The sequence below is a fragment of the Scyliorhinus canicula genome, chromosome 20 (genome assembly GCF_902713615.1).
Source record: "Scyliorhinus canicula chromosome 20, sScyCan1.1, whole genome shotgun sequence".
Classification (NCBI taxonomy): Eukaryota; Metazoa; Chordata; class Chondrichthyes; order Carcharhiniformes; family Scyliorhinidae; genus Scyliorhinus; species Scyliorhinus canicula.
The window spans coordinates 53575693-53595324 of record NC_052165.1 but is presented as its reverse complement, the minus strand read 5'-3'; the positions used below and the strand labels follow the sequence as shown (position 1 = coordinate 53595324).

The 19632-nt window shown below is 47.2% G+C and overlaps 1 protein-coding gene across 4 annotated transcripts in view; it reads right to left on the bottom strand.

Moving 5' to 3' along the window:
- cacna2d4a (calcium channel, voltage-dependent, alpha 2/delta subunit 4a) overlaps positions 1 to 19632 on the bottom strand; it is a 591407-nt gene that overhangs the window by 93217 nt on the left and 478558 nt on the right. For 3 of the 4 annotated variants that reach the window (XM_038781413.1, XM_038781414.1, XM_038781416.1), the window contains 3 exons: positions 8229 to 8284; positions 2378 to 2398; positions 1564 to 1681 (listed from right to left, as the gene is read on the bottom strand). In XM_038781413.1, the coding sequence (XP_038637341.1) occupies positions 1564 to 1681; positions 2378 to 2398; positions 8229 to 8284 (195 nt within the window). The remainder of the gene's footprint in view (positions 1 to 1563; positions 1682 to 2377; positions 2399 to 8228; positions 8285 to 19632) is intronic. The other variant, XM_038781415.1, reaches the window with a different exon arrangement.

The window sequence follows — 19632 nt, the reverse complement described above, 5'->3', positions numbered from 1 at the left end:
AAAAAAAGTAAGAGTGAAAGTGGGGTGAAGATTAAAACATATGGAGAGAAATGACATTAGCGGCAAAATTTGTTTCATGCTTAGAGAGTTTCTGTGTTGGGTGTGCTTGTGTTGTGAGATATCGCTCCACAGGGATAGCTGGTGTGGGAAATGGACATGTCACACTGGTGTAGTGATAAGCCCCTTCTGAAGCCCAAATTAGGGGCAGAATTCAACCAAAAAATGCTGAGAGTCATTTTGGGATTCAACAAATTGCAAGTTGAGCATTGCCCTGCATCCCTGACCTGGATGTGCACAAACTGCAACTGGAAGTGAAAAAAGTAAAAAATCTATTTTGCCAGAACACCAAGGGCAATTAATTCAGCAATAGTTTAAAATACACTAACAGCCTCAATCTTAGAAGGAAGGGGAGGATGTAGTAAAATGAGATGAGATGAATTAAGTTGATAATTTACATCACAATAGAAAAAAAAACACAATTTGTTTCAGTGTGAACTGCAGAAACCAAACCACGAACATCTCAAGTCGATATTTTGACAGCAAAGGCGGGCTGAAGTACAACCAAAAAAGGGTAGGTTTTGGTCAAGTTTGAAGGAGTTAAAGTCTCACGAATATGTTTCCTGACTCAATTTTGCCTCCAATCCACCCATTGACGGAGGCCGAATGTAGGCCGGCGACCAGTCCAACCCAAGGAGGTAGGTTGGAACTTTAAATATGATAATGAGGCTGCAAGCTGCACAGGTTTAAACATTTTTACCTGTGGTTTCCTCTATACCAGGAAATCCAGCAGCCTCATTGAGACAAGGTGGATTTGAGAGATAGAAGCCTTCACATCTACCTACTGGATTTGGTGCTTGTGTGAAGAACCTCTGCGTTTGGGCCAACCATTGACATTACCCTCGATGCCTCCAATTCGACAACGGGGCCTATAACTTTCCCCAGCGTACCAGGCCTGTGTTCCAACTCCCCATCAGTAGGCACCGAACAATCCCACACCAGGATTCACTGCCCACCCAATCGATTTGGTCCTGTTCCTCCCTGGCCAATTGGTTCCCTTCCTCTCCCTGTCTGATTGATTGCCCCGTCTCTCTCCTCTGATTCTACCCTTCTTCACCATCCCAGTCAAGCAAAACCACCTTCTCTGTGGTAGACACCCCTGTTCCTTTCCAGGTGAGCTCCCCACCATCCTTTGTGCAGACCTACCTGCTGTGGTGACTGCTGACTGGCTTCACACCTGTTTGGAAGTTCGGTCCGTCAATCACACTGGGTCACTGGGTGGGGGAATGATCAATGATGGCAGTATAACCAAAACCCCAGAACGCGTGGCGGAATGCCAAATGACACCCTCCACAACAGGTCCATAAAAGCTCTGCCTGATGATTCAGGGGTATGACAGATAGATTAATGTATGTTATTTTCAAAATTTGGGACTGGACAGATAGAGTGAAATTCTTGTTTCTGGTCGTGTTCCAGTTCTATGTTCCTATCCTTCTCCTCCCTGCACCACGGATGATCTACAATCCAACTGCATATACATATAAAGCCATGAAAGAGTTTCCTTACTTCTGACAGTCTCCACATTCAACAAATCCATTTGCTTCTTTGATTGTGCGGTCATACATAAATGCTGGGTATTCTGTGTTGCAAGGCTGAAAGGGCTCCACTTTCCGGTGCTTGTGGCCTGAGATAATTAAGGAGACATAAATAAGAAACTGAAATTTTCAGGAAGAAATTCATTCCAAATCAGTCTTGAAACAAAAAGGGATGAAAAATTCAGCCATTCATATTTTTGGCGGGGTGTGACTGCTGGGAGGAGTTGCAAATTGGGTGTTGGGAATCAGAGAATGGGGAGCGAGGGGATGGTGAGTTGAGAATGATTGGAGGGAGTCAGGGATGAAAGGAGTGGATGGAGTTGGTGATCTTGGGGGTCTGTAAAGAGGTAAAGATGTAAGCTTGTTGAGCCTGGATGAAACACTCCTGCTTTGCTTGGCCCACAATCTCATGGACCTAGTCCTGCTTTTACCCGCAGGATTTTTCAAGGCCCTGGGACTCCAGCCCCCATGGGCTTAAAATTTAATTCTTGTTCAACTGACCGGCCTGCCTCCTGAGAGCGGATTGGTCATCTGCCCTCCAACCCACCTCCATTAAAACTGGAAGTGGGAGGGTTAGAAGTGGGGTTGAGGACAGGATAGGAATTCAAATCTTTTTACTTAACACCTGTCACCAAAGCCCCCTCCTTGGGAGTTGAATTCCCCCTCTCAATGTCCACCCGAAACAAATATAGAATCTGATTGATCTTCAATGGATGAAAACAGTTTGATTTGATTTAATACAAAATGGATGAAGAAGATCTTGTAGATGTTGAACAGTTACTTACCAAAATGGAAGACAGTCTTGGCTGAGCAGGCCACATAACATGTTACAAAGGAAGACAGCAGGTCATGTGATGATCACAGTCAGATGATGGGTGATAAAGTAGAGGGTAATGATTCATGGAGAAAATATGTGTGAAAGAGACAGAGACAACAGAAATTAGGGTCAAAATGACAAATGAACTTGCAGTCAGAGGCAAGTGATGGAATAAGGAAGACACACGCAGGAACATGTGCTCTTAAATATAATATAATATTAAATAGAATATAAATGAGATTATATTATTCATATGATTATACATTTGTAAGTACATTTTGGATCAGCTTATTCCTTGCTTTAATTTGTTACATATAAATATTCAAAATAATTAAGGTTGAATATCAAAGTTCCAATGACTCCCGTTTTACCTCAGGTTCAAATTGCCAGTCTTGGGTGTGAAGTTTATAAAAAAATCTATTTTATCACTTGCTTTTCTTATTGTGAAAGTATCTGTTGCCATGTAACCTCCGGCAGACAGAACAGAGGAACGCTCTAGAATGTGAACTCCTGTGCAATCATTCCCAGAAGTATTGCTGAAAAAAGAAACAGTATTTTGTCAATGTTTTTTTGAAAGCGTTGACAAAAAATGTTTATTTTTTCAGCAATACTCTTACTGTCAAATAACTATTCCCAGAAGTGCTCCATTATCAATTGATGGACCTTTGCCTGGCAGTCCAACAAAGGCTTGATATTAGGTGAATCCTATAGTGGGCTTGGCATTTTAAGCTATATGCCAGGAGACAAAAAAGACCATTATGCCAGTATATAAAAAGAAGTTTGGACATTGTAGTATCAGAAATGTTCAAACTACAACAGACTCTAATGGTCTGAGTAACTTACAATGCTTTTTTAAAAATAAATTTAGAGTACCCAATTATTTTTTTCCAATTAAGGGGCAATTTAGCATGGCCAATCCACCTGCCCTGCACATCTTTGGGTTGTGGGGACGAAACCAACGCAGACACAGGGAGAATGTGCAAACACCACACGGAAAGTGACCCAGGGCCAGGACCTGGGACCTCGGCGCCATGAGGCAGCAGGGCTAACCCACTGCGCCACCGCGCTGCCCTAACTTACAATGCTTACAATATATAGAGTACATAAAACAAATACATAACACCACAAGAATTATGGACAAGGTTAAACCATACGGCCCCCAAACCTACTCTGCTGTTCAATATGATCACGGCTGACTTTCAATCTCAACTTTACTACCCTGTCCAATCCCAATGGGCGGGATTCTCCCGTACCCGATGCGGCGAGGGGGGTCCCAGTGGGACAGAGTGGCGTGAACCACTCCGGCGTCGGGCCACCCCAAAGGTGCGTAATCCTCCGCACATTCAGAGGCTAGGCTGGCACCGGCGTGGTTTGCGCCCCGCCAGCTGGCGTGGAAGGCCTTTGGCGGCGCGCCAGCCGGGGACGAAGGGACTCCGCCGGCCGGCGGGGGTCCGCGCATGAGCGGGAGCGTCAACAGCTGCTGATGTCATCCGCGCGCATGCGCAGGGGGGGTTCACCTTCGCGCCGGCCATCGCGGAGGACCACACGGCTGGTGCGTAGGAAAAGAGTGCCCCCACGGCACAGGCCCGCCCACGGATCAGTGGGCCCCGATCGTGGGCCAGGCCACCGTGGGGGCACCCCGGGGCCAGAACGCCCCGTGCCTCCCCCAGCACCCTGGAGCCCACCCGCGCTACCAGGTCCCGCCGGTAAGGGACCTAGTCTAATTTACACCGGCGGGACCTGCAGAGAACGGGCGGGACTTCGACCCATCGCCGGTCGGAGAATCGCCGGGGGGGGGGGGGGGGGGGGGCTGTTGTGAGCGGCCGCCGACCAGCACGGTGCGATTCCCGCCCCGCCAAATCTCCGGCGCTGGAGAATTCGGCGACCGGCAGGATTCACGCCGCCCCGGCGATTCTCCAACCCGGCGGGGGGTCGGAGAATCCCGTCCAATATTACTTGATTTTCTTAGAATCCAAAAGTTGATCAATTCTAGCCTTGAATTTATTTCATCACTGAGTACCCACAACCCTGTGGGTAGAGAAATTCTAAAATTCAAAAAACTAAGTGAAGGAATTTCTCCTCTTCTTAGTCCTAAATGACCAACCCCTTTATCCTATGATTCTGTCCAAATATTCTGGATTCTCCAGGCAGGGGAAACAGCTTCTCAACGTCTACCTGTCAAACCCTCTCAGAGAGTGGAATTCTATGTCTATCCACCCCCTCCCACTTACCCGGGAGTGGGTTGGCAGGTGAGGGGGTGTAAAACTGGGCACATAGTCGCAGCAGCAGGGAAATCATTGATGGCCCACTTGCCCATGGGACAACAGAAGCAGTTAAGAGACCATTTAAGGATTCTGCTGTCGCTGCCAATTTACTAGTGAAGGGACAGGGCCATTGCCTCCATGTAAAATTCACCCACAGCTCTTATATATTTCAATGAAATTTTCTACAGCGAATGCAGAGATATTCTACTCAGTCTCCCTAATAAGACAACCAAGGAATCAATCCAGTGAAACTTCATTCAACTACTAAGGTAAGTATATCCTTTCTTAGGTACAGAGACCAAAACCTTACATAGTCATCCAGATGCAGCCTCAACAAAGCTTGCTAAAATTGCAGTAAGACGTCCTGGGGGAAAGTTTGTTTTTCATAACGCTGCTTCAAAGTGACACTGCACCGACTGTGTTGATTCCCCAAGTGCAGACAGCACCGACAGCCACTACCTGTCGGGCCTATGCAGGATTTCTTATTGGTATTATTGTCAAACATAAAAAAGTCATAAAGTCGCCATAGTCCCAGATGACCATCGGCTGCTTTCCCCTTTGAGGGGGAGAGCTGACTGTGGTGATTTAACTGAGGATTACCACACCTCAGTGAGGGGCAAGGTTGTGAAGGCGGGCCTTTGTGAATAACCTTAAACACTGCACAGATGATTCCCATGGATGTTAGGATCCCAACATTGTAACGATATATGGGTCCCAAGCCTGTGGAACATAAGGCGGCCTCATAATTGGCTGACTCAGCATTTGCTGAAATAATTAAGGACAGTAGGTGGGATTGTGACTGGCAATCTTCTGAAACCAGATGGCAATCAGCTCCACCAAGAGAGGTTAGTACTGTTGAGAGAGATAGAGCACGAGGGGGCCTCAATATGAAGGCACTCTGTTGTCTGCTGATATGTTTAAATCAAGCCCAGAGGTGCTGGGGGCGTTATTGTGCAGCTGAGCCCTTCCACAGGAATTATTGTGGCCACGACTGAGCCAATTTCAGCCTAATGGCTCCGTCATTGTGTATTTGAAAAGACGCTCTGTTGATCCACTGACCTGCCACTGGGAGGTCACCTCCATGCAGTTAGTGGGTTTCGAGATTCAATAGGAGACATGTCAAAAGCTAGTAAAGTTCTGTTAGTGTGGGACCATTGTAGTCAATGAGGAGTTCCAAAAAAGAGAGTCAAAATAGTTTATTCCCTGCTCATGCTAGGAACACAATAATCAAGTAACAGCCCAAGGCTAAGCAGGAACCATCCTGATATTCTGGCTCCTTCCTGGGCTGGGGAATTAACCAGCCCGCTATTGGGCCTCCAACCCTCAGCGGGATAGCTCGTCCTCCACGAGCCCCACAGGGAGATCAATCAGGTTCTCGTTGGGGTTATAACAGGGACAATGGTTGAATGGGGTCTTAATTGAGGATATTGGCTGCCCACATCCACTGGCTACCATTTCCCCTGACAATCTGCTGCTGGTAAAGTCGCCCAGAAGCGCAATAGCATTTTGGATTGTTACTGATGGGGTTTCCCGCTACTTTCTGGGAACTCCTCCTCTCCTTCAAACCCATCTCCACTGGGGAGGCAAATTGCAGATTTCCTCACAGCTTACTTTCCATCCAGTAAATGTGGATACATTGCACTTCAGTCCCTTCAACTAAGTCATTAATGTTGATGGTAAAGAGCTGAAAATTCAGCACTGATCCTAATAGCACCCCATTCAGAATAACCAGCCAGCCTGAAAATGGCCCATTTAGTCCTGCTCTCTTTTTTCCTGTCCTTTAACCAATCCTTTATCCAATTTGACATATTACCGCTTGCCTTGTTTAGCAACCTTTCAGAGCAACTTATTGAATGGCTTTTGAAATTTTTAATATGCTACATCTACTAGTTCTCTTTATATATCCTCCTGGTTCCCTCTCAAAAAGCTGATAGATTTATCAAACAAAATTTCCCTTTCATAAAACCATGGGCTGGATTCTCTGGATCCCCAGCGCGTGTTTCTCAGTGGTGCGCTGTTCACTGACGGCGGGCTTCTGTTTTCCTGCAGTTTGTCAATGGGATTTCCATCCCACAGGGAAACCCGTAGGTGGGGGTGTACTACTGGTGGGAAAAATGAATTACAACAGCTGGAGAATTCCGTTCCATGTTGACAATTTCTAATCACATTGTGATTTTCTAAGTGCCTTGTTATGACTTCCTTAAAGATGGATTCTGTTATATTACTTGCAGTAATATATGTTGCTCATTTGTTTGTACCAAGATGCTCTTGAACTTGATGTTGATAAACACTTGTAGTCGTCCAATGAGAGCAAATAATTTATTCAGTTACTAAACAATTAACTTGTGAGTTCGTTTTTTAAAACTTTTACTCGCTATAAAGTTAAACAAGATAGAATAAGAATAAACTATGATTAACTATACTTGCACTCTGAGCTAACTCACTAGACCTCTATGCTCTCGTCACAATACACATGGAGAGCGGGAAAGCAGATTGAGTCTGTTTTTATACTCCTTGTTAGTGCTGCCCTCTAGTGATCATTTAACTGTAATGACTATACATTAACCTCTTATGTATATACAGATACACAGATCACTACAGATTCCAGCATTTTCCCAATGACTGATGTCAGGATAACTACCCCATAGTTCCCTGTTTTCTCTCTCCCTCCTTTTTGAGTAGCAATGTTACATTTATTAACTTCCAATCCACTGGGATTGATTCTGATCATAGATCACAACCGGGGCTGGTTTAGCACAGGGCTAAATAGCTGGCTTTTAAAGGAGTCCAAGGCAGGTCAGCAGCGCGAGTTCAATTCCTGTACCAGCCTCCCCGAACAGGCGCCGGAATGTGGCGACTTGGGGCTTTTCACAGTAACTTCATTTGAAGCTTACTTGTGACAATAATCAATTTTCATTTCATTTCATTTCCTATATCCAACCACAGAATCAGGGCTTTTAAAACACTAGAATGTAGGCCATCAGGTCCAGGTTAATTTCTCTAAAACTTAGGGGCATAGTCTAAGAGTTGGGGCTGGACCGTGACCACCAGTAATGACTTAGGTGAAGGGGCCGAGGTGCATTGTATCCACATTTACTGGAGAGATGTGAGGAAACACTTCTTTACTCAAAGGGTGGTCGAGGTTTGGAACTCTCTCCTACAAACAGCAGTTGAAGCTAGAATGGTTGTTAATTTTAAATCTGAGATAGATTTTTGTTAAGCAAAGATATTAAAAGATATGGGCCAAAGGCAGGTATATGGAGTTAGGCCAGATCAGCCATGATCTCATTAAATGGTGGGACAAGAGGGGCTGAATGGCTTACTCCTGTGCCTATGATTTTTAAAAAACTAATATTAATTACATTAAGTTCGTAATTCTCACTAGACCCTTGGTTCCACGCTATTTTGAGCTTTTAGTGTTATCCACTGTGAGGATGGATACAGAATATTTGTTCATGTCTTTCCCACATCTTCATTCCATATTACAAATTCTCCTGTGACAGCCTTGAGGGGGCCTATGTTTCATCGTAGCTTTATGAAAATACTTTCACTCACCATTCACTAAATTTTCCACATTCCACAAGCCACAGAAGTTGAATTCAACCAAAAATCTGCAACATTTAAGAAGACATTATTGTCCCTGAAAAATATCACACAAGGTTAATTCAACAGAGAGCCAACACAATCAGGATACCACCACATTACTCAAAGGGCACATTCCATTGTGCTGTGACAAAAATCAATGCATTATCTGTATGTCTTATCAGTTTGATAGAAATGACTCAAGTCTCTGTTAGGCTCTTTCCTTTCCCAAATATCCCATATACTTACCAGTTATGAGGGCAACCCTTGTATTATTACCCCAATGGGTTCTGTTTTGGGTCCAAAATAGTGTCTGCATCACTCACGCACCTTTCTGCTGTGAGTTTCACTGGAAGTTATTTTGGGCAGGTCATTATCGCAGGCCCTTAGAGAACATGCCGGAAGAATGCAGATTAGATAAATGGTTAATTTAATCAGCGTATTACACTGATTTGACTCTACTATTGTCATTTTCAACCAGAATGCCCAAGCTAACACCCTCTCTTAATCGTGCATAGCTGAACATGCATTCAGAAACAGGAAGTCTATCCCACCAGAACCACTGAAGGAGACATCAACTATTTTCAGCTTAGTTGCTGATTGATTGCTACAGGCTGTGGCTGAGTTAGGAGGTGTTTGTAGATTTGTACTGCTATTTAAAGTTGCATTAGTTTTCACTTCTAGAGTTCTGTTCCGACCACTTATTCCCAATTGTTGAGTGCCGTAGTTTCCGCACTCCTAGTCTCCGGAATTACAGGGGGAATGAACAGACGTGACGTAGGAAAGGATAGCCTACTTGAAGGGGGAAGAAGAAGAGAAGGGCCTTCAGAAGGGCGCAACTCTCTTACCTGAACCTTCGAGGCGGACCCTCTCTGCTTCTCTGATATAATGATGGGAGGAATGCACATTTTGGGTGCAATTTAGTGTGGCAGCGAGCGGGAACTGCCACGAGCTTCCCAACGCTCGATCCGGCGAGGCAGAAACTGGTATCAAATGTTAATTGGTCCACTTAATGAGGCCCCACGAGCTTCACGCCGCAAATTATGGTCTCACCGGCTGATTCGCTGGGACTGCACCTGCCAACTTCCCGCCAACAAGGGGGAGCAGCACTTAAACCGCTCCCGCACAGCAAATGCCACACAGCTCGCAGCCATGCCACCGCGCAGACCAGCCCCACGATTCAGGGATGCAGATTGTTGGACACGGTTGAGTGCAGACAGGATGCTCTAATCCCTCCAGGGGCTAAAAGGGTCAGCCCAAGGGCAGCCAATGTATCATCAGGAAGGAGGTGACAATGGTCGTCAGCTCGGGGAGCGTCATCAAGAGGACCAGCACCCAGTGCTGTAAGTTCATCAACGGCCTCCACCAGGCCACACGGGTGGATTGATACCGGCACCCTGGCACCGGCTCTGCCCACCCACCTGCCACCACTCTCCTGCCACCCCACCAAGGCTGCCCCACATGGGAGCTCCCCCACCATCCTTCCTTCCAGAGCACTGGGGCAGCAACCACAGTGCCCCGGGCTCATTGACCGGGAGTGAAAATGGCTACTCCCCTCCTCGGATCCCCACAGCATCCATATTGCCAGCTTCATGTTTTTAAAAAGTTGTACTAATCAGCGTTTGCGTGACTACTTGCTCGGGAGGCGGGTAGATCACGGGAGGCCAATAGATAGGGAGTCACTCCTGATAATTGTATGGAGCTTGGCCTTAAGTGGTGATTATTGGTTTCTCGCCACACTATGGCAGGTTCCTGGTTTAACCAACGGAGGCGAGCCGGTTAGCTCGCAACTGATCGGCGGCCGGCGTGTTTCTTGTTTCTGGCCTCGCCCACGATCTAGCGGCCACGTCGCACTCTTGCTTAAGGGCAAAGCAGCCATTAAATCGTGCCCATTAGCTGGAATTATAACAGCAAACACTCAGTTCTGAGGAATGCCACTGAAAACTGCTATCCACTGACTAAACTATCTGTTGTTTCTTGTCACTGAGCCAATTTTGGATCCAACCTGCCACATTCCTCTGTATCCCATGAGCTTTTATTTTTCTGGTCAGTCTGTGGGACCTTGCCAAGTGTCTTTCTAAAATCTCTTTATACCACATCCACTGCACTACCCTCATCAATCTTCCTTGTTACTTACTCAAATAATTCAATTACGTTAGTAAGGCATGCCTTTCCCTTAAAACCATGTTGACTATCCCTGATTAATCCATGCCTTTCCCTTAAAACCATGTTGACTATCCCTGATTAATCCATGCCTTTCCCTTAAAACCATGTTGACTATCCCTGATTAATCCATGCCTTTCCGAGTGACATTTTATCCTGGCTCTCAGAACTCAAATTAGCACTTGAATTACCATGAGAAACTAGAGGGTGGCGATTGAGTGACAAGGGCACTGGGGGCATCAGTAACCCTGGTAATGTGTTGGAGGACAGATTGCTGGACTTCTGCAAGCTCCTTTGATCAGTGGTATCTGCAACATTACAAGGATTGGGGAGATGCTTCTCCTGTGGAGTGGCATCATAGAGCACAAACTTGCTATCCTCTCTCAGAATGAAAGCTTACCAGAGCAACAAACTGAGTTTGTATGACTTCATTCTGAGCTACCAGTGCAGCACTCAGACACTGTGTGGCTTCAAGTTGTCTGCGATTGAAACTGAGATATCAGCCATCAGAGACTACATCATGGATGCATCCATCACTATGGTAATGGAGTTGGCCACCTTTCCACACAGGAAATGATGTATCCACCTCTGTGCAAAGACATGTGCAAGGTTTGTGCTTGACTCCTCCATCCTCCAGGTGGTGACCACCAGTCTGTCGATGCACTTTGCATTTCTGTCTATGCCATTTCATCAGTCTTTATTTGAGTCCTCTGCAGCAGATCTCATGTGCAACCCGGCCCTCTGGCAAGCTCCTGCCCTGGTTCGAGGTCACCTGTCTGCTTGGTTTCTCACCAGTTGCACCCTCTAGGTTTGCCTCTAAAGTTTGCTCATTGTCAGTATCTGAGCTGCTGGCTGAATGTGAGTATAAATGATAGTGTTTTGTTGGCACCAGTCCCCCTTCTAAGACATAAAGGTTGTGATTTAACAAAAAAGTTTCTAAGTATGATTTTGTACCCATTTGGCAGGATGTTTCTCGAAGGCTACGCTGGCGATATCGTGGCCCATGTCTAAGGGCACTGAGGGCCGGAAATGATCTCCCATGAGTTCCTCGCCATTACTGGGTGTCTCGACATCTCATTCGCCAGACTCAGCGTCTCACTGCTAACAATGGGGAATTGCTTTTAAACGGTCCCTCATCACTCACCCAGTCAACCATAACAGCATGCAGACCTGCTCCTTGCTTTGGGGATGCCGACCTTGACAGGCTTCTGAATGCCATTGATGTGGGATGGGACATCCTGTTCTCCGGAGAGGGTTGGAAGACCAGCAGCGACATTCCAGCGATAGCATAGCCGATTGGAGGTGTCCCAAAGGCTATGGGTGCAGGAGATGATGCTGATAATGCATGATCCGAGGCCAATAATGCTGATAATGCATGCACCGAGGCCAATAATGCATGCACCGAGGCCAATAATGCTGATAATGCATGTACCGAGGCCAATAATGCTGATAATGCATGCACCGAGGCCAATAATGCATGCACCGAGGCCAATAATGCTGATAATGCATGATCCGAGGCCAATAATGCTGATAATGCATGCACCGAGGCCAGTAATGCTGATAATGCATGCACCGAGGCCAATAATGCATGCACCGAGGCCAATAATGCTGATAATGCATGATCCGAGGCCAATAATGCTGATAATGCATGCACCGAGGCCAATAATGCATGCACCGAGGCCAATAATGCTGATAATGCATGCACCGAGGCCAATAATGCTGATAATGCATGCACCGAGGCCAATAATGCTGATAATGCATGCACCGAGGCCAATAATGCTGATAATGCATGCACTGAGGCCAATAATGCTTGGGGTGGCGGCCGCAGTGGAAAGCCTGCAGCACGACATCTGCATCTTGCTGCAAGGCATGGCTCAGTCAATGACGACCATGATCGAAGGCTTCGACATCATGTCTCAGTTGCTAAGGGACATGTGTCAGACACAATTGGACATTGCCGAGGCCAAGCACAGCATGGTCCAATCGCTGAGGAGCCTTGCTAAGGACGTCAACACCATAGTCCAGACAATGGGGAGGCACGGGGCCTGGCAGAGACAGATGACACACATGCTTATGGAGCTCACTACAGCTTCCCCTCCATCCAATAGAGACCCTGGGGCCCTGTAGGTACCGCCAGGGAGGAGAAAGCGCTGGAGGGAAACCCGGGGCCTGCCACCTCAGGAGATGGCAGAGGCCTCCAGCTCTTCCGAATTCCTCCCACCTGACACCAGTGCATCTCAAGGGCAACGGGCAGAACAGGGTGGCACAGCAATGCCAGTGACATCAGTCAGTCGGCCAGGACCCCCTGGCTCCAGGTCCCACAGAGACGTCCACCAAGCGCATCAAGGACACAGATTGAAAAAGCAGCAGGCTACCTCCACCTCCAACGTGCGTCCGGGGACACACCTAGACATAGCAGTAGACCACAGATGATCAAGAAGAGAGAGGATCACTGAATAGAAATTTGGGGGACGTCACCTGTTGGTAGGGGGAATTGAAATGCCAAATGTGTACAATTAAAACATGCTACACATGTTATATGTGAAGCCTCTGTCACGTTAATCTTCACAATGGGCTTGCCTGCAGCCACATTCCCTGTTGCCTTTGCTCCTCCCGGTCACTGTGGTCGAAGGTCAAACCGCTCCGTGCAGACCCCTTTCAGAGGATGGGTGTAAGCACACTGTCAGCAGAAAGACAAGAGTCAAACTTCGACATAAATTGAACAGCACCAGAGCTAACATCACAGTGAGTTATCATCTCTCTCATGTTTGTATATTGACCCACTGACAGTACCAGCACAGCCCAGCACCCTGGGATATTGTTACACAGGCCCTTGGCGGGTGGAACAGGGTAGTAGGGGTGGGAGGCTGTGTGGAAGGTGTAGGTTCTGGTGCTTGCCTGGTAGGAATGATGCACAGTAGAATGTCTAGCTCTTGGACTAGTTAAAGTATTTTACTATAAAACAAATGCGTGATAAAGATAAGTATATGAAATATATTACAAATTACTAATACTGATAAATTATCCTAGAACTACTGCAAGTATGTCTATCCACTAACACGACCAGGAGGGCCTCCTGGTCCTCCGCATGCCGGACCCTTGCCAACGCCTGTCCTCCATCTTCCAGCTCCTCCTGTGGGTCCTCTCCGGGCTCAACTTCATTCCCCTCCTGGTCTGCCTCCTACTCCTCCTTAGACAAGGCCACATGCCTCTGCTCCTCCAGCATATTTCCCCATTGCTGTGCCAAGTTATGGAGGGCACCGCAGATCACCACAAAACAGGAGACCCTTGGGGAAGGGTGTACTGCAGTGCACTTCCAGAGCAGTCCAGGCATTGGAACCACATATTGAGCTGTCCGATGCACCGTTCAATGGCAACCCGAGTGGCAGTATGGACCTTGTTAGAAAGGGTTTCTGCCGCGGTCGCCATCCTCTGCACTGATGTCATCAGCCAGGACCTCAGTGGGTACCTCTTATCCCCGAAGAGCCAATGTGTCATCCTGTAGTGGTCATCGAAGATGCCAGGGATCTCTGAGTATCCCAGGATGTAGCCTTCATACACACTCTCTGGGAAGCCTGCACACATGCCATTATTTGGAGGTGGAGGTTGCACACAAGTTGAATACTCAGGGAGTTGAACCCCTTCCTGTTAATGAAGGGCACTCCCTTATGCCCGGTGCTCGCAAGGTGACATGCATGCCATCGATTACCCCCTGAACCTGGGATATCCTGGCGATGGTGGAGAATCCTGCTGCCCGGCCTTTGTCCAGCTCAAAACTGATAAAGTCTGATGCTGTCGGAGCGATTTGAGTGGTTCTGGACATGAGGAATTTGGTTACATAGATAGGTAGAAATTCAAGTTGTTCTGCTTCGAGAAGAGAAGGTCGAGATGTATTGATGAGTAGATCGGAAGAAGTTGTTCATTTGGCAGTAGGGGTGAGAGACAGAGGACTCCAATTTAAGGTGAATGGCAGAACCAACAATGACATGTGGAAAAATCTTTTTTAAGCAGTATGCGGTTAAGATCTGGAGTGCACTTCCTAAGAGTGAGGTGGAGGCAGATTCAATTATGGCCTTCAAAAGTGCATTGCGCAAAAATCTGTTCAGCAAACATTTACAAGACAACGGAGAATAGGTGGGGAATGGGACTGGCTGAGTTTCTCTTACAAGGACAGAGCCAGTCGAATGACTACTTCTTCTGTAATCATTCAAATGATTCTGTACTTTTACTTGCCCCAATGCATTGTAGTTGTTCATAAGCCTAACTTGTGTCACCCCTTATATCACTGTAAACAAGTATATGCATTGAACAGATCGAGTTTAAAGATGATCTGCTTCTACACCAACATGTAACTTCGTGCCTGGTCTCCCAGTGGTCAGCCAGTCTTCCGCACTAGTTATTTTCCAGCGAAATGCAGCAGCAGAAGTGGGGGTCTGGAATTCACTGCCTGTGGTTATATGCATCACTGTAAATACACAAGGGGTTAATGTAAATACACGTAGACTAGATAGACACAAGGGGGAGCACCAGAGACATGACACACAGACATTCAACCAATAAGCCAGTAAGATAGGACAAGACTAATGGGCATTCACGATACACACAGAGGTGACACGACCACAGGGGGACATTATACCAACAAATATAAAAAGGACACAGCACACATGATCTTCCTCGTTCCAGTGGAGACACTTAGTGAGTACACAGGGTTGATTTGAAACACATCACACCACCACCTGGATTGTAGCAGACTGGTTTGTCAGTCTGAGTAGCTGCAGCAGGATTAACAGGAGAGTCGAATCCAAGTAGGAGAATCGTTAACAGTTTAATAAACGTGTTAAAGCTATCTCCAAGTCTGAACCTTCCTTTGTCAGAGTGCACATCAAGGAAGCAGTTTATGCTATGTCAAGAGCATAACAAAACATGGTACGCAGGAGTGACCTGTTTAAATCTATATTGTTACAACTCAGCGAATAGTGACAACCAGCGACGGCACCCAGGCAAGATGATGTTCGGGATTCCGGTTCCACAGCAGCTCAGGTACCAAGGCAATCTTAGTGAAAACAGGCGTGTGTTCAGGCAGAGATTCGAGATCTACCTGGTGGCGTCCGACCTAGATGGCATGGCGGATGCAGAGAAAATAAAACTTCTACTTACCATCGTGGGTCCAGAAGCAGCTGAAATCTTCCAGATCTTCAAATACACAAAGGGGCAAAACAAGAGCGAATTCCAGGCAGTCCTAGACAACTTCCAAGAATTTTGCGAGGAACATACAAGAAAAAACATTAAAAGAGGCGCCAAAACTCACCACGAGGCGAAGGATGCTTTCCATTGAAGAAATCTGCAGTTTTGAATTGCAGCCATCTTTGTAAAGGTGCTACACATGCGCAGTTGAGAAAAAGGCCCCAAGTAAAGGAACAGTGATGTGCACATGCGCAATCGCTTCCTGCGACCTACGTCACACACGTCATGACGTCAGAGGCCCAGGACCACGCCCACTTAAAGGGGAAATGTCCGAAAACACGAAAAAAAAAGTTTTAAAGCCGTAAAACCCGATTCTTTCACCCGGAACGACAGCACAATGCCTGAAATTCGATCAGTAGCTAAAAATAACCTCCACAGAACCCTGCAACAAGCAGTTAGCACCGCCCAAAGGGATGATACAGTCCTTGAAGACGATGACTCAGACCTTGAATTCTTCTTTGGACATCGCGAGCCAAATGCCAGCTCCGACACAAAACGTGATGATATGGTCTTGGAAGACGAAGATTTTACCTTGGGAGGTGGTTACCCCAGTACCAAATCCGAACCGCAACGAGATGTGTTGTACATTGACCACCCCAATGACGAGTTCTTCGGATTGGGGAATCTTCAGCCCAGAATATATGACATCCCGACTCGAGAGTGCAGGATTATGCTGCGGCCTGACGCCAAGAGACAGAGAGCGGTACACGCCCACAGAGAGTGGCCTGCTGCCACATAGAGAGCGGTCCACACACCGCGAAGAGTCCCCAACTCCACACAGAGAGTGGTCCACACACCACGAAGGGTCCCAGCCTCCACACAGAAAGCGATGAAAGACGCCAAAGCGAGACCAATGCATGATTCCACACAGGGAATGCTGCAAGACTCCACAGAGGGAGTGACACAAGCCTCTACAGCGAGCTCATGGACAGACTCCACGATAGAAGCAACGCAAGACTCCAGAGCACAGTCCTTGCATGAACAAGACCATGAGGGTCTAGCAACCCGCCTACGAGCAACCGGCAGCAGACAATGCAAGTCTGCCACGCTCAAGTGAACAACAGAAAGACTATGACAGTCTGCCACGCTCCAGTGCACAAGAAGAAGACTCTGACAATCGACCCTGCTCAAGTGAACAACAAGAAGACACTGAGGGTCTACCCACTGTATGTGAGACAAGTGACGATGGCATCCCACTTCCCATACAAGATGTGCAACGTGACAGACCTCAGCTAGTGTGTACAGAGGCACTTGACAATCACAGTGAGACTACAGGTGACACCACGTTACTTCAAACCTCATTCGCTCGAGCCTCTCCACAAGCAAATGCATTCCTGAACGGTCTGACTCCAGACGTGGAACATCAAGAAACCTCAGCTGACTCGGGTGAAACAGACCAGACTCCAGACGGGGAGCATCGATAAGCCAAAGCTGATTCAAGTAAGCCGGACTTGACTCCAGACAGGGAGCCCTGTGGTCTCAGTGACGGCACGCTCAAGGAAACAGAAGATGCCACAAAGGACGCTGACACTAGTAACTGTGTGAAGGACTCGTATTATCCACAGAGTGTGGTCCTTGACACAACAACAAAACCAACCAACATAACAACAACAACATCAAAGACAATAACAAGAAGCTTACCAAAGGCAACAGCGTCGACAACAAGCACGACAAAGACAACGCCACTGGAACCATGACTGGTACAACATGGTATGACTCTGCAAATGAGGGACACTGTTACTGCTCAGCTCAGTACAATGACATACCATGGCAGGACGATGCATCTTACCAATTCACGTTTGCTGCACTACCAACAAGCACAGGACAGATTGCGTACATCGCTACCACAAGCATCGGAAGAAAAAAGGACTCCAAATCAGACAACAAAGTGATTTGACCACTTCTTGATTCCTTACGCACAGGGACACTGATGGCGTTCACAAGGACATGCCACAATCAACATCACCACCTCACCAACCGAACAAGAAAGACACTCGACCATAATAATTAATGAATTTTGGACTCATACATATGATTTGGACTTATTGTTTAATGATCACTGTTATCATAACTTGTACAGAGCATCACTTATCTACCTGTTTTTGTTCAATTTTCTTTAACACTTTACAGAAAATATGTAACATGAAAAAAGGGAGATGTGGTGATATGCATCACTGTAAATACACAAGGGGTTAATGTAAATACACGTAGACTAGCTAGACACTAGAGGGTGCACCAGTGACATGACACACAGACATTCAACCAATAAGCCAGTAAGATAGGACACGACCAATGGGCATTCACGATACACACAGAGGTGACACTACCACAGGGGGGCATTACACCAACCCATATAAAAAGGACACAGCACACATGATCTTCCTCTTTCCAGTGGAGACTCTCAGTGAGTACACAGGGTTGATTTGAAACACATCACACCCACCACATGGATTGTCACAGACTGGTTCGTCAGTTTGAGTAGCTATAGCAGGAGAGTCGAATTCAAGTAGGAGAATTGTTAACGGTTTAATTAACGTGTTAAAGCTATCTCCAAGTCTGAACCTTCCTTTGTCAGAGTGCACACCAAGGAAGCAGCTTATGCTACGTCGAGCATAACAAAACACTACCCAAGTTGGTAGTGGAGCCAGAGACCCGCAACTCTTAACAAGTATCTGGATCTGCACCTTAAGTGTTGACCGGGCGCAACAAGGTGTGATTAAAAAGTGGCACCTGGGTGTCCTCGGGCTGGCATGGAAAGGATGGGCTGAATGGCCTCCTTCTATGCTATAACTAACTACTTTTCTGTGATGCCTGGGCACACAGGGCATCTGTGACTACACGGCTGTGCTTCTGAACTGCAGCTTGGGAAATGCAGCGCAATATCCCGCTCGGTCTTGGAATGAGCCAGTTGCATAGAAGCTCAGGGCCACCTGGAGGGGTTGTCCTCCTCATCCGTGGGGTATCAAGTCCGTGAGGACGCTGCACAGCTGCCACATTGTCTCTTTGTTGAGATGGAATCTCCTGCGGCACATGTTGTCCGTCATCTCCTCGGAAACCAAGGACGCCTGTACACCTTGGACCGTCGCTGATGTCCCCCTCTGGGTTCCTCCTCGGCCTGATGGGCAGTCAGGATGTGCGGTGGCCTCCTGCACATGGGTGACGCATTCAGCCTGCGTCGTCGTTGCTGGCACCTTCTCCGGCGCCTGCCTGACTCGGCTGCCACCAACACCGTGAGGACAGCCTCTGGGGGATTGACAAAAGCAGCCATATTTTCATATCTCTGAGGAATTGGCGAAGGAGAGAGACTAACAGTCTGTTAAGGCTTCTACCCCAGGACACTCAAATCCCCAAGCCTCCCCCACCCTGACATGTTCTGCCTTTTTTCAGAGTGCCACCTCCAGGGCTGGGTTTGCTGTTGTCGTTTCCAGTACTGAGGTCCAAAGCCACAGCAATGTGGTTAACTCTGAAATGCCCTCTGAAATGGCCCAGCGAGTCACTCAGTTGTATTTAACCACTCCAAAAACACAAAAAAAGGAATGAAACCGGACGGACCACCCGGCATCAAACAAGGCACCAAAACGACAAACGCAGCCGACCCTGCAAAGTCCTCCTTACTTTCATAAGAACATAAGAACTAGGAGCAGAAGTAGGCCATCTGGCCCCTCGAGCCTGCTCCGCCATTCAATGAGATCATGGCTGATCTTCATCTGGGGGCTTGTGCCAAAGTTGGGAGAGCTGTCTCACAGACTAGTCAAGCAACAGCCTGATATAGTCATACTCACAGAACCATACCTTACAGACAATGTCCCAGTCACCATTATCAACATTCCTGGGTATGCCGTCTCACCGGCAGGACAGGCCCAGCAGAGGTGGTGGCACAGTGGTATACAGTCGGGAGGGAGTTACTCTGGGAGTCCTCAACATCGACTCTGGACCCCATGAATTCTCATGGCTTCAGGTTAAACATGGG